Here is a 16,047-nt window from a genome sequence, read left to right as displayed (position 1 = left end):
GTTTCTTTATTCTGCCGCTTTTTTTGGCACCCTACTACTTCCACATACTTTATGCTAGAAATTTAGTTCAAACTTCAAACTGTTCAGCTCTTTGCAGTGATGGGTGCTTGTATTTTTATTTTTACAAAGTTTTATACTTTTTATACTTTTTAACTTTTTAACCTTTTTTTTACATCCTTTATAATGAGAGTCGATGGAAGAAAGGTCCCATTTTTCACAGTTAACTTTTTTGAGCTCTTATTACTCCGTCATACTTTCACTTTGAAACTTCATTCAAACTTTATAATGTTCATCTATCTTTGAACTTTCATTGGTGAAAAAGTTGTTTTGAAAAAGTTTATACTTTTTAAAATATTTAACTTTATTTATAGTTTTTGCCTCCCATAGACAATGAATGGGATTTATCTCTAAATCAACCTCACTTTTGCAGCCTCATTACTCTGGCATACTTTGTCGTAGAAACGTGATTTAAACTTTAGAACGCTCACACGACTCTGGACTCTGGACGGTTCAAACCGTATTCGAATACGTTGAACGGTTTTTCCGAAATCGCAGTTCAATCGCAGGCCGTTTCGGCTAATTAGTGCCATTTTAGAGTGCGGGCCTTCTTTGACTAGAGTGTGGAGACTGAAATTCTTTCCTTGAAAATTTACCAAACAAATTGTCGTCCCGGCCAAAGTATTCATTTTACACGCATGTTCTTTTGTCATTTTGTAGCCACACATGTCCTCTTTCACACAATGTGACCACCAAAGCACAGAGACATACAGAATGTGAACTACGGCCTTTTAAGTGACACAAAAACAGTCAATCTGCTCATTGACCTCCATTGTATAATTCTTACGAGGAAATTATCGCGCTGACAATTCTTAACTCGCTCTTATAACCACATTTTCAATCGTACCAACACCACAATCGCACATGGTGTACCTCGATATCTCAGGCCACTCACAGCGAAAAAAATATTTGCATTCGACTTTTACTTTTTGCGATAGAGCAATTTGTTCGGACATAGTTTTCCCCCATCCAGGACCATTGAAATCTCCCAGTCATAGTGCTGGCAAGTAGTAGAACTCTTTTTACTTCCACAGCTGAGACATATAAGGGCTTAATTACAGGGCTGACATTAAAGTTACAAGATCTCAATGAGTTGCTCTGCGATACCTTGTGAGCTTGTAGGTCTGCTATTTGTGCAATTGGCTGGCCTTTACACAGCTCTCGCAAGAGCACGCACGCACACACGCACACACACACCCTGTCTTCCTATTGGCTGGCCTTTACACAGCTCTCGCAAGTGCACGCACGCACGCACGCACGCAAAAAAATGAAAAAAAGTATTTTTTCCAAAAAAAAGTATTTTTTCCAAAAAAAAGTATTTTTTCCAAAAAAAAGTATTTTTTCCCAAAAAAGTATTTTTTTGAAAAAAAAGTATTTTTTTGAAAAAAAAGTATTATTTTGAAAAAAAAGTATTATTTTGAAAAAAAAGTATTATTTTGAAAAAAAAGTAATTTTTTGAAAAAAAAGTAATTTTTTGAAAAAAATGAAAACTTAAAAAAAAAAAAACTTTAACCTCTTTTTTTTTTTACTTAAAAGAAAAAACTTGAATTTTTTTAATAAAGATTTTTTTTTTTTCATTTAAAGAAAAACTTTTAAAAACACTTCTACAGCTTCCACATACTTTATTCCGCTTTATGCAGTTATTTATGCTTAAACTATAGTTTTTCCAAATGTTCATACTTTTTTTTAACTTTTACTTCAGCTTTAATACATTTTCTACTTTTGTTTACAATATGCTACAGTCCCGAAATTTTGATTATGGATTTAGACCACCAATGGGAACACTATTACTCCGGTCCCCGAGTTTCAAACTTGACACGGCAAAAACTTTATACATTGCAATTTATGCGAGCCCACGCAGTTTCTACAGGAACTGCCTTTCTAGTTATTTATTCCTTTCTTTATTCCGCCGTTTTTTTGACACCCTACTACTTCCACATACTTTATGCTAGAAATTTAGTTCAAACTTCAAACTGTTCAGCTCTTTGAAGTGATTGTGGCTTGTATTTTTATTTTTACAAAGTTTTATACTTTTTATACTTTTTATACTTTTTAACTTTTTTTAACATCCTTTATAATGAGAGTCGATGGAAGAAAGGTCCCATTTTTCACAGTTAACTTTTTTGAGCTCTTATTACTCCGTCATACTTTCACTTTGAAACTTCATTCAAACTTTATAATGTTCATCTATCTTTGAACTTTCATTGGTGAAAAAGTTGTTTTGAAAAAGTTTATACTTTTTCAAATATTTAACTTTATTTATAGTTTTTCCCTCCCATTGACAATGTATGGGATTTATCTCTAAATCAAGCTCACTTTTGCAGCCTCATTACTCTGGCATACTTTGTCGTAGAAACGTGATTTAAACTTTAGAACGCTCACACGACTCTGGACTTTTTCGTGGTTCAAACCATATTCGAATACGTTACACGGTTTTTCCGAAATCGCAGTTCAATCGCAGGCCGTTTCGGCTAATTAGTGCCATTTTAGAGTGCGGGCCTTCTTTGACTAGAGTGTGGAGACTGAAATTCTTTCCTTGAAAATTTACCAAACAAATTGTCGTCCCGGCCAAAGTATTCATTTTACACGCATGTTCTTTTGTCATTTTGTAGCCACACATGTCCTCTTTCACACAATGTGACCACCAAAGCACAGAGACATACAGAATGTGAACTACGGCCTTTTAAGTGACACAAAAACAGTCAATCTGCTCATTGACCTCCATTGTATCATTCTTACGAGGAAATTATCGCGCTGACAATTCTTAACTCGCTCTTATAACCACATTTTCAATCGTACCAACACCACAATCGCACATGGTGTACCTCAATATCTCAGGCCACTCACAGCGAAAAAAATATTTGCATTCGACTTTTACTTTTTGCGATAGAGCAATTTGTTCGGGGCATAGTTTTCCCCCCTTCAGAACCATTGTAATCTCCCAGTCATAGTACTGGCATAGAACTTGGAAGTCTTTTACTTCCACAGCTGAGACATATAAGGGCTTAATTACAGGGCTGACATTAAAGTTACAAGATCTCAATGAGTTGCTCTGCGATACCTTGTGAGCTTGTAGGTCTGCTATTTGTGCAATTGGCTGGCCTTTACACAGCTCTCGCAAGAGCACGCACGCACGCACACACGCACACACACACCCTGTCTTCCTATTGGCTGGCCTTTACACAGCTCTCGCAAGTGCACGCACGCACGCACGCACGCACGCAAAAAAATGAAAAAAAGTATTTTTTCCAAAAAAAAGTATTTTTTCCAAAAAAAGTATTTTTTCCAAAAAAAGTATTTTTTTTAAAAAAAAGTATTATTTTGAAAAAAAAGTATTATTTTGAAAAAAAAGTATTATTTTGAAAAAAAAGTAATTTTTTGAAAAAAAAGTAATTTTTTGAAAAAAATGAAAACTTAAAAAAAAAAAAACTTTAACCTTTTTTTTTTTTTACTTAAAAGAAAAAACTTGAATTTTTTTAATAAAGATTTTTTTTTTTTAATTTAAAGAAAAACTTTTAAAAACACTTCTACAGCTTCCACATACTTTATTCCGCTTTATGCAGTTATTTATGCTTAAACTATAGTTTTTCCAAATGTTCATACTTTTTTTTAACTTTTACTTCAGCTTTAATACATTTTCTACTTTTGTTTACAATATGCTACAGTCCCGAAATATTGATTATGGATTTAGACCACCAATGGGAACACTATTACTCCGGTCCCCGAGTTTCAAACTTGACACGGCAAAAACTTTATACATTGCAATTTATGCGAGCCCACGCAGTTTCTACAGGAACTGCCTTTCTAGTTGTGGGCTCGCTACAGCGAGCACACACTAGTTATTGCCAGCCTATATTTATTTATTCCTTTCTTTATTCCGCCGTTTTTTTGACACCCTACTACTTCCACATACTTTATGCTAGAAATTTAGTTCAAACTTCAAACTGTTCAGCTCTTTGAAGTGATTGTGGCTTGTATTTTTATTTTTACAAAGTTTTATACTTTTTATACTTTTTATACTTTTTAACTTTTTTTTACATCCTTTATAATGAGAGTCGATGGAAGAAAGGTCCCATTTTTCACAGTTAACTTTTTTGAGCTCTTATTACTCCGTCATACTTTCACTTTGAAACTTCATTCAAACTTTATAATGTTCATCTATCTTTGAACTTTCATTGGTGAAAAAGTTGTTTTGAAAAAGTTTATACTTTTTAAAATATTTAACTTTATTCATAGTTTTTCCCTCCCATTGACAATGTATGGGATTTATCTCTAAATCAAGCTCACTTTTGCAGCCTCATTACTCTGGCATACTTTGTCGTAGAAACGTGATTTAAACTTTAGAACGCTCACACGACTCTGGACTTTTTCGTGGTTCAAACCGTATTCGAATACGTTAAACGGTTTTTCCGAAATCGCAGTTCAATCGCAGGCCGTTTCGCGTAATTAGTGCCATTTTAGAGTGCGGGCCTTCTTTGACTAGAGTGTGGAGACTGAAATTCTTTCCTTGAAAATTTACCAAACAAATTGTCGTCCCGGCCAAAGTATTCATTTTACACGCATGTTCTTTTGTCATTTTGTAGCCACACATGTCCTCTTTCACACAATGTGACCACCAAAGCACAGAGACATACAGAATGTGAACTACGGCCTTTTAAGTGACACAAAAACAGTCAATCTGCTCATTGACCTCCATTGTATAATTCTTACGAGGAAATTATCGCGCTGACAATTCTTAACTCGCTCTTATAACCACATTTTCAATCGTACCAACACCACAATCGCACATGGTGTACCTCAATATCTCAGGCCACTCACAGCGAAAAAAATATTTGCATTCGACTTTTACTTTTTGCGATAGAGCAATTTGTTCGGGGCATAGTTTTCCCCCCTTCAGAACCATTGTAATCTCCCAGTCATAGTAGGGCATAGAACTTGGAAGTCTTTTACTTCCACAGCTGAGACATATAAGGGCTTAATTACAGGGCTGACATTAAAGTTACAAGATCTCAATGAGTTGCTCTGCGATACCTTGTGAGCTTGTAGGTCTGCTATTTGTGCAATTGGCTGGCCTTTACACAGCTCTCGCAAGAGCACGCACGCACGCACACACGCACACACACACCCTGTCTTCCTATTGGCTGGCCTTTACACAGCTCTCGCAAGTGCACGCACGCACGCACGCACGCAAAAAAATGAAAAAAAGTATTTTTTCCAAAAAAAAGTATTTTTTCCAAAAAAAAGTATTTTTTCCAAAAAAAGTATTTTTTCCAAAAAAAGTATTATTTTGAAAAAAAAAGTATTATTTTGAAAAAAAAGTAATTTTTTGAAAAAAAGTAATTTTTTGAAAAAAATGAAAACTTAAAAAAAAAAAACTTTAACCTCTTTTTTTTTTTTACTTAAAGAAAAAACTTGAATTTTTTTAATAAAGATTTTTTTTTTTTCATTTAAAGAAAAACTTTTAAAAACACTTCTACAGCTTCCACATACTTTATTCCGCTTTATGCAGTTATTTATGCTTAAACTATAGTTTTTCCAAATGTTCATACTTTTTTTTAACTTTTACTTCAGCTTTAATACATTTTCTACTTTTGTTTACAATATGCTACAGTCCCGAAATATTGATTATGGATTTAGACCACCAATGGGAACACTATTACTCCGGTCCCCGAGTTTCAAACTTGACACGGCAAAAACTTTATACATTGCAATTTATGCGAGCCCACGCAGTTTCTACAGGAACTGCCTTTCTAGTTATTCTTTATTCCGCCGTTTTTTTGACACCCTACTACTTCCACATACTTTATGCTAGAAATTTAGTTCAAACTTCAAACTGTTCAGCTATTTGAAGTGATTGTGGCTTGTATTTTTATTTTTACAAAGTTTTATACTTTTTATACTTTTTAACTTTTTTACTTTTTTTTACATTCTTTATAATGAGAGTCGATGGAAGAAAGGTCCCATTTTTCACAGTTAACTTTTTTGAGCTCTTATTACTCCGTCATACTTTCACTTTGAAACTTCATTCAAACTTTATAATGTTCATCTATCTTTGAACTTTCATTGGTGAAAAAGTTGTTTTGAAAAAGTTTATACTTTTTAAAATATTTAACTTTATTTATAGTTTTTCCCTCCCATTGACAATGTATGGGATTTATCTCTAAATCAAGCTCACTTTTGCAGCCTCATTACTCTGGCATACTTTGTCGTAGAAACGTGATTTAAACTTTAGAACGCTCACACGACTCTGGACTTTTTCGTGGTTCAAACCGTATTCGAATACGTTGAACGGTTTTTCCGAAATCGCAGTTCAATCCCAGGCCGTTTCGGCTAATTAGTGCCATCTTAGAGTGCGGGGCCTCTTCGAGTAGAGTGTGGGAACTGAAATTCTTTCCTTGAAAATTTACCAAACAAATTGTCGTCCCGGCCAAAGTATTCATTTTACACGCATGTTCTTTTGTCATTTTGTAGCCACACATGTCCTCTTTCACACAATGTGACCAACAACGCACAGAGACATACAGAATGTGAACTACGGCCTTTTAAGTGACACAAAAACAGTCAATCTGCTCATTGACCTCCATTGTATAATTCTTACGAGGAAATTATCGCGCTGACAATTCTTAACTCGCTCTTATAACCACATTTTCAATCGTACCAACACCACAATCGCACATGGTGTACCTCAATATCTCAGGCCACTCACAGCGAAAAAAATATTTGCATTCGACTTTTACTTTTTGCGATAGAGCAATTTGTTCGGGCATAGTTTCCTCCATTCAGGACCATTGAAATCTCCCAGTCATAGTGCTGGCAAGTAGTAGAACTCTTTTTACTTCCACAGCTGAGACATATAAGGGCTTAATTACAGGGCTGACATTAAAGTTACAAGATCTCAATGAGTTGCTCTGCGATACCTTGTGAGCTTGTAGGTCTGCTATTTGTGCAATTAGGCTAGACACATGCAAGTGCACGCACGCACGCACGCACGCACACACACACCCTGTCTTCGCACGCACACACACACCCTGTCTTCCTATTGGCTGGCCTTTACACAGCTCTCGCAAGCGCACGCACGCACGCACGCACGCACGCACGCACGGAAAAAAAATGAAAACTTTTTTTTTTTTTTATGATTTAAAAAAAAAAAAAAAAAATGGAAAAAATTGGAAAAAAATGAAAAAAATGAAAAAAATGAAAGAAATTGGAAAAAATTGAAAAAAATTAAAAAAAAATAAAACATTGAAAAAATTAAAAAAAATTGAAAACTTAAAAAAAAAATTACTTATTAAGAAAAAACTTCAACTTTTTTTTTTTTTTTACTTAAAAAGAATAAACTTGAATTTTTTTTAATAAAGTTTTTTTTTTTTTTTACCTTTAAAGAAAAACTTTTAAAAACACTTCTACAACTTCCACATACTTTATTCCGCTTTATGCAGTTATTTATGCTTAAACTATAGTTTTTCCAAATGTTCATACTTTTTTAAACTTTTACTTCAGCTTTAATACATTTTCTACTTTTGTTTACAATATGCTACAGTCCCGAAATTTTGATTATGGATTTAGACCACCAATGGGAACACTATTACTCCGGTCCCCGAGTTTCAAACTTGACACGGCAATAACTTTATACATTGCATTTTATGCGAGCCCACGCAGTTTCTACAGGAACTGCTTTCTAGTTTAGTTTGTTGTGGAAGTAGAACTGTGCCTCACGGCTTCCGTCCGTGTTCAAAACAAACGCGAAATAGTGATGGTGCATTCAATGCACCTGGGAAACACAGGATATGGTGAAATTTACCATGAAAAAACGGTGCAACCACGGATTTTACCGATGCAAGCACTCCGCGAACGATGCATCGAGATTTCACCCGTCAATTTTACCGATACACAGTGAATGAACCGATTCACTCGCATCGCGCACGTCATAATCGATGTATCGATACGTATCGATTATTTTCCACATGCCTAGTTTATACTCGTTTTTTATACCCTTGGAAAACTCGTATAGACGGTCTGTCTTCTGCACGTGTGCGTCCTCATCGAACGAGAAAACGGTAAAAAAACAAAAACAACAACAACAACAACGGGGGGCTTTAGAATTGCACGGCGCTGGGCGGGATGTCGAACATGGTGGGGTCAAACTGCTGGCCTCTGAACGGAGCCTTCTGCATCCCAGCCTTTCTTCAGCATCTCGTGCACCTTCTGTGGAGACACAACACAGACAACAAGGGTTATCAATCAGGGTCTCCCGCTGTTTTGGAACAAAATAGAGCACCGAAGTCTGACGTCAATGTCGGTAGAGGTAGAGGGCGCAAATTCACGGGTTCATGTACTTTTTATTTGCATTGTAATCCCCATAGGGGGGGATTTTAGACCCCGGCCGCTGCACTCATATGGATATGAAGAATCAACTGACTGAGAGAAAAGGCTGTTGTTACTGCTACTGAATTAGTTACATTTAGAACCAGACTGTATCATATATGATTGACTGACTGTCTTAAACGATAGAGAGACACCTCCCTGACAATAACGATACAGAGACACCTCCACATATGTGTGGTCCTTACTCCTCACCCTCATGGCTCTGGGGCATGATAAACAGTATATGTGTGTGGTCTCCTCACCATCTCATGGCTCTGGGGCTTGCCCTGCAGCTTCTGGTTGTAGTCAAAGGTCAGTCTGTCCAGGACGGCGTGCTCATCTTCACCCACCGTGGCCATGGAGCGCTCACGGTTAATCTGCTGGATGTCGATCTCTGGTTCTCCTTTCAGCAACACACTCCACCACACCTCTCCGATCTTACTGAGTGTTAGCTGGGAACGCACACACACACACACACACACACACACACACACACACACACACACACACACACACACACACACACACATCAGTAACGCACACACACACACATCAGTAACGCACTCCACCACACCTCTCCAGCCTTACCGAGTGTTAGCTGGGAACACACACAAAGAGAGTGGAGAGACTCCACATGCGTTGTACAGTGCAGGACTTCACGTTCTCCTCGGCATGAAGACATTCATATCATTTTTCAAAATGAAAATTTCCAAAAAATGGGGTCGTGTTGTAAATCGGGGACTAGACTATTTGACATTTAATGTTGTCGCACAAATGAGTCGGACGGACCGGATGTTGTTGTGAATGTGTGTGTGTGTAGCAGCTAACGATAGCCACGCCACTCTAGAGACGATCGACAACAACGGGAGGTAAGAATAAATATATTGCGACTAGCGACTGGACCGCGGAGCGCCGTCTATCACAGGATCTTTTTTCATAATTAGACGGGATGATTTAGATCGCGAGTTAATAATGTTTTAAGATTTTCGTTTTCATCAGCTAAACAGGGGAGGGAGTTTTTCGATGACGTCTCACTCTTACGCAACACCGCGAGGATTGCACAACAGGCGGAGGTGGATGCATGCGATCCGTTCTCATATCAATAAACTTCGCCTTTTGGACAAAACTTTGTCCTGGGCGTCGGGCGTTACTAATAGAAAGGACAAAGAACTTTGTCCTGGGCGCTGGGGGTGTAAATACACTTTTCAAAATGTATATATATAATTATATATATATATATTCAAAATTTGCACACATTTTCAAAAATAGAAGATCTACAAGCCCATAGCACGGCACTAAGTGGCGTGCTATGATATGATATCAACTTTATTTGTATAGCGCTTTTCAAAACATAGTTCCAAAGTGCTGCACAGAGCAAAAACAGCAAGAAACACACAATAACAAAATGATAATGGCACACAAAACAATAACAAGCATGTATGTACAGTTGGCTATTAAATATATATGATCTTGTGTATCTGCAATTTTTTTAATAACCAAAGTATGAACAAGGAAAACAACCGCACACTGTCTTCAAATGCAGTGACCAACTTTTATTTACAGGGAATTAGCAACGTTTCAGCCTATGCGGCCTTCATCAGGCTATCTTTATCTTTTTTTTCATTTTTGGGGCACCGTACCTTCTCCTACGCACCTGTTGCCTGTAGGTGTGCAAAAGTTTTGCTTTTCATTAATAGCCAAAGTATAAAAACGAATTTGTACAAACTAATTTGAATCGCAACCGCCAACCATCAATTTGCGATCGATTTTTTATGTATAGCAGATGAAGCATGATTCATCTTAGGTTGTGGAGCAGTGTTGTGCACAAAGACAGACGATCTACAAGCTCACAATGCATTGTTGAGAGCTTCTTCTATTTTCCCACATGATTTATTTTAAGCCTGATTTAAGAATAAATAAGGCTCAGAGTCCTGGAGAGTCTTTATTCACCTGTTTGCCTTTGACGACTGTTTTAGGGACTTTGACGCGGACTTCCACGTCCGTGTAGTCTTGAGACCAGGTGTAGTTTTCCCTCACCACACCATTATAGCTTTCTGGGTCCGACTGGAACTTCTCCTGACCCCTGAAACAACAACAAAACGGATGCACAGAACAGAACACCACTATAAAAATCTTCAAACATGTTGGAAATGTCTCCTCGTAGTCAGATAGTCTGACTATTTCATCATCTATCTAGGGGAGATATGTATTTCTTTTAAATTGTTTAACCCATTCTGTACGGGAACCCCTTTTGGCGTTTTAACTTTTAAGCATTATACATTATACTAACGTTATACTTTAGCTATTGTGGCGCAAGTCGCTGAATATATATTCTTTCAAAGTTGTTCCAGGGACAACATATTTTTTTGATGGGGGTCCACGGCCAAATACATAATTCTGGGGGTTCCTGACATGAAACGGGTTGAGCACCACTGACATAGGGCCGATTCATACTCCTATGTTACCGCTGTTTCGGCGCTGTAGTGCCGAAATTATTTCGGCTCGTCCGAAATTTTCAGTAGGAAAAGAGGCGACTTTAGGACGGTACCGCCTCCACATTTGGCCCGGCCCCCTGAACAATAGCCTACCAGAAACGCATGTTGTTGTTTTTTTCAGTCTGGCCGCGGGAATCCTAGACTCGCCAATAAATAATGGCGAAAAGGTTAGGTAAGAGAAAAGTTGATTCAGAATGCAGGGTATTTAACCCGCAGTGGTCAAATTATTATTTTTTTGTTCAATGCAAAGACAAGGCTGTTTGTCTCATCTGTCAAGAGGCGGTCGCGGTATTCAAAGAATACAACCTGCGCCGACACTATGAATCCCGTCACAAAGAGAAGTATGATAGCTTGCAAAGCCAAATGCGAGCAGACAAGCTCTCAAAGCTAAAAAGTGGACTGTTAACTCAGCAGAATACTTTTGTACGCCAAGCTCAGCTGAACCAGTCATCCGTTCAGGCCAGCTTTCGGGTTGCTCAACTGATAGCAAGCAGTGGTAAACCTTTCACTGATGGAGAGTTTGTTAAGAAATGTTTGAATGCTGTCGTGGAGGAGGTGTGTCCCGAGAAGACAGATGTCTTTAATGCCGTGAGTCTGTCGGCGAGTACAATCACCAGGCGCATTGAACAAATCGGGGGCAATGTATATGCCCAGCTGCAGCAGAAGACGAAGGATTTTGATTATTTTTCATTAGCACTGGACGAGAGCATGGACGTGCAGGACACAGCATTTTTATTCGTGGAGTTAGCGCAAACTTTGAGATGTGCGAGGAGCTGGCAGCCCTCCAAAGTCTCAAAGGGACTACGACGGGGGAGGATATTTTCGGCAAAGTATGCCAAACAATGGAAGAGTTGGACCTGGACTGGTCAAAGCTGGCCGGCATCACTACTGACGGGGCTCCTAGTATGGTGGGCGCGTCTCGGGGTCTAATAGGACGCATGAAAGGGGAAATGGAAGAACGTGGTCTCACCGCCCCGCCCACTGTCCACTGCCTAATTCACCAGCAAGCACTGTGCTGCAAAGTGTTGAAGTGGGATTATGTCATGAAAGTTGTGGTGTCATGCATAAACTTCTTCAGAGCAAAGGGACTTAAACACAGGCAGTTCCAACAATTCCTGTCTGAACTGGAGTCTGCGCACAGCGATGTGCTGTACTACACAGAGATCCGATGGTTGAGCCGGGGCAGAGTTTTGAAGCGTTTTTACGAGCTGCTACCCGAAATTAATACATTTCTTCTTTCAAAAGACAAAGCGGTCCCAGAGCTGATCGACCCAGAATGGAAATGGCACCTCGCATTTTTAACAGACGTGACAGAAATGCTGAACAGCCTTAACTTGCAGCTACAAGGCAAGGGGAAACTCATTTGCGACATGTATTCTCATATAAAAGCATTTGAGGTGAAACTAGCGCTGCTTTTGGAACAAGTGAAAAAGCACAACTTCATCAATCTCCCTGCTACCCAAAACCTCTCTGCAGAGAACCCAGCGGTCCCGTTCCCAGATGAAAAGTGTGTGGAAGCGCTGGAAATGCTGAAGGCGGAGTTCGGTGTGCGATTCCACGAACTACATGTTTATGCAAAAGAAATACGTCTTTTCCAGAACCCCTTTGTTGCCGACATCGACGAAGCCCAGCCTTCTTATCAGTTTGAGTTGGCCGAGTTACAGAACTGTGACGTGCTGAAAGACGCATTCAAGCCCAACAGTCTCATTGACTTCTATGCCGCCCTCCCAAATGACACGTACCCCAACATAAAAAAAAATGCAATGAAGATGTCAACACTTTTTGGCAGCACGTATATCTGCGAGCAAACATTTCCACACATGAAACTCCTGAAAACTCCGATGAGATCAAGATTGACAGATGAACATATGCATCAGTTTCTGAGACTGGCTGTGACTAAAATGGAACCTGACATTCAACTTCTCATCAGCCAGATGCAGGCCCACAGTTCACACTGATGAACATACATAGGTAAGCTCACTTTTCTGACTTGAATGAGTATAAACAAATATAATCATAATAAAATATACTGGGATAAAATCCATCTCCACAACCATACTGGTAGTGAAATGTATTGTGCTGTGTTGGTGCTGTATCACTTAGTTCTGTTTCTCAGCCTGCTTGCTTTGTGGCTTTCACAGGGAAGTTGATGAGAGAGAGCTGCAAACAGCGGTGTCTACAAGCCTACTGGAACCTACAAAAGGATTTTAAGCAACACAACAACTTTGAGAGACTGCTCATATGAGTCATTTAAGTAAGAGATTCTGCTCTGACAACTAAGCTGAACTTTACCTGTTAAGATTGTGCACGGCACAACAGAAAGTTAATGTTCAATGGACTTTTTGGCAAATAGTGTTATTATATATTTCCTGACTTTATTTTTTTTGTGAAGAATTAACCCAGAGAGGGTTATTTGGTTATTTATTTCACAAATAGTGTTGTTTATTTCCTGACTTTTTTCTGTGAAGAAGTACGTGCAGTTATGCAGCCCTGTAGTGCTGCATGTACAGTACAAGCACAACTACAGGGCTGCATTGTGCTTGTACTGTACATGCAGCACTACAGGCTGTAGTGCTGCATGAACAGTACTGTACAAGCACAATGCAATGCATGAAAGTTAATGTTCAATGTACTTTTTGGCAAATAGTGTTATTATATATTTCCTGACTTTATTTTTTCTGTGAAGATTAACCCAGAGAGGGTTATTTGGTTATTTATTTCACAAATAGTGTTGTTTATTTCCTGACTTTTTTCTGTGAAGAAGTACGTGCAGTTATGCAGCCCTAGTGCTGCATGTACAGTACAAGCACAATGTGTGGCTTTCTGTAAAACAATAAATGTTTACGTTTAGGCACCCCTGCGATCGTCACACTTTTTCTGTTACAAACTGACCCCGGCCCCCCATCAGAGAAGGGAAAAGTTATGTGGCCATCATAGGAAAAAGTTTGGGGACCCCTGTTGTAGGCTCTACAGAGCCGAACCGACTTTTATTCGGCTCTAAAATAGGAGTATGAATCGGCCCATAGAAATACAGGGTTTTTCTGAAAACCTTTAGGATTTAGACATTTGTAGAATCAGGTCTAAATGGTAAATATAATAGATAGTTATAATACTGCACTTCGCTTCAGCTCAAAACCTTTACCAGTCGTTCTTGGTGTGGAAGGGCTCTGACGGCCAAGCTACACCAGGCAATTTTGCGCGCGTGCGTATGCGTTTACTGCGCGAGTTTACAGTGCGTTTGGATAGGACCAATATATGTCAATGATACCAGCTACACCAGACGCACGGATACCGCGGGCCATCCTACGCATGCACTAAAAATAGGATCGGTTCTAATTTTTTTACGTGCGTATCTATATATCCTCCCGGAAGGTCCCGCACAAATCTGCCGCGCGTCTGACAGATCGATGTAGCCAGGGCATTTGGCTTACGCACGGTCCGCGCGTTTAGAGTAAACGCACGAGAAAAGCCTGGTGTAGCTTGGCCGTTATCAGTAATCCACAGAAAATATTATTTAGGCATTTTGCAGAAGCTATTATCCACAGTTTGACTTATAAGTGCAAGATCATATTATATATTTTTTTATGAGAGATCTTAATTAACCCATTCTGGACGGGAACCCCTTTTGGTGTTTCAAGCTTTATGTTATACTTTAGCTATTGAAAAATAGCAGATCTACAAGCTAAACTTGTAGGTCTGCTATTTTTGAAAAATCGTAAAAATGTGGCGCAAATCTTTGAATATATATTCTTTCAAAGTGAATGTTTTTAACTCAAGTCTAAATGGATTAACTCAAGGGGCATGTAGGCTACTGTACACATAATCATACAGCATATGAGAAGGAATTACAAGGACTAGGCATTCATCAAGGTGACAAAGTAGTTACTATACTTTATGTTTCTAAGCCGTGTTCGTTTAGTCACCTAACGTTTTTTTTGGAACGCGAAGGGAGGGAGTACAAAATGTGACAGGAATCACAACTGGCGTTATCAGCACTGACAAAAACAAACGCTGACAAAAACAAACCTACTAATGCCGACACCGGTCCACAGCCAGAGAGACACTTATTTTAGTGTCTTGCCAACATATACTTTGTGCCATCCCATGACTGCCCGGAGTCTGCCCGCTCCTTAGAGGCCTTTAAGTCTTTACTTAAAACCCATCTCTTCTCCATGGCTTTCAATGACCTAATTAACCTGTGTAATACTTGTGTTTTTTGCTATGCTGTTTGTGTTGACTGTATGCTTGTTTTAAGATCCTGTACAGTCTTTGTACAGGACCTTCTGGTCTTTGTAAATGTGCTCTAGAAATAAAGTTTGATTTGATTTGATGACGGGGATGGCACTGCTCAAATCGCACCTTTAGCTCATGTTGGTACATTTATAGAAGTATTCATTGACAGTTTAATAATCCACCAACATATAATATAATAAATCCTTTTCTTTTCGCAGATAAGTAAGCCTGGGACCGAGGCTAGCCTGACAGCGAGTCACATACAGGCTCTAATGCAGCCTGACAGCGAGTCGTGGTTTCGATCCCCGAACACGACGGCCTTTGCTTGCGTGTCACTCCCCGTCTCGCTCTACTACTCGTTTCCTGTCTCTCTAATAATAACTATACAAAGGCCTCCTCACATGTTCTCCCCGTGTCCCCTAGGGTAGGTACCCTCACCAAAACATGCAGTAATCCTGGTGTCTAAACTGCCTCCCCCTGGCCAGCCGGGGCGCCTGATGGAGGGGTGAAGCAACTGGTTGGAATAACGTGTTCCTTCCACGCGCAACGACCAACCAGGGAAACTCCCCCCTGGCAGGTGTAAAAGGAGCAACTTGGACACTCGGGCATGAAGGAAGCATGAGTTCAAGTCCGTTGCTCTCCCCAGGTTGGTGGAGGGTGTGTAGAGGGCAGAAAAGCCCCCCAAAAAATATCTAGAAAAAGAGACACACAAAACGAAACAAAAACATACACAGCACAGAGCATTTACAAGCCTACTAACGTGTCTGCTGATGGTTTGGCACTGGCTCCAAGTCTCTGGTCTCCCTGTGAAGTACTCGTCTGGACAGGAGCGCTGCTGGTTGGGGGGAGGAGCTGAGGATCGGAGGAGGAGGAGGATGGAGATGATTCCATGGTAGCA

The 16,047-nt window shown here is 39.3% G+C and overlaps 1 protein-coding gene across 1 annotated transcript; it reads right to left on the bottom strand.

The window, feature by feature from the left end:
• Positions 1-8,153: 8,153 nt before the first annotated feature.
• LOC308327083 (nudC domain-containing protein 3-like) lies at positions 8,154-11,020 on the bottom strand (the record flags this gene model as incomplete). Its single annotated transcript, XM_080780222.1, is given in 6 exon segments — positions 8,154-8,220; positions 8,222-8,262; positions 8,685-8,873; positions 8,996-9,019; positions 10,372-10,504; positions 11,010-11,020. Coding segments are annotated over 6 exon segments (465 nt in total).
• Between the last annotated feature and the right edge of the window lie 5,027 nt (positions 11,021-16,047).

The sequence above is a fragment of the Protomyctophum bolini genome (assembly GCF_963924005.1).
Source record: "Protomyctophum bolini genome assembly, chromosome: 13".
Classification (NCBI taxonomy): domain Eukaryota; kingdom Metazoa; phylum Chordata; class Actinopteri; order Myctophiformes; family Myctophidae; genus Protomyctophum; species Protomyctophum bolini.
The sequence above is the reverse complement of the archived record's forward strand: the minus strand, read 5'-3'. Positions and strand labels throughout refer to the sequence as shown.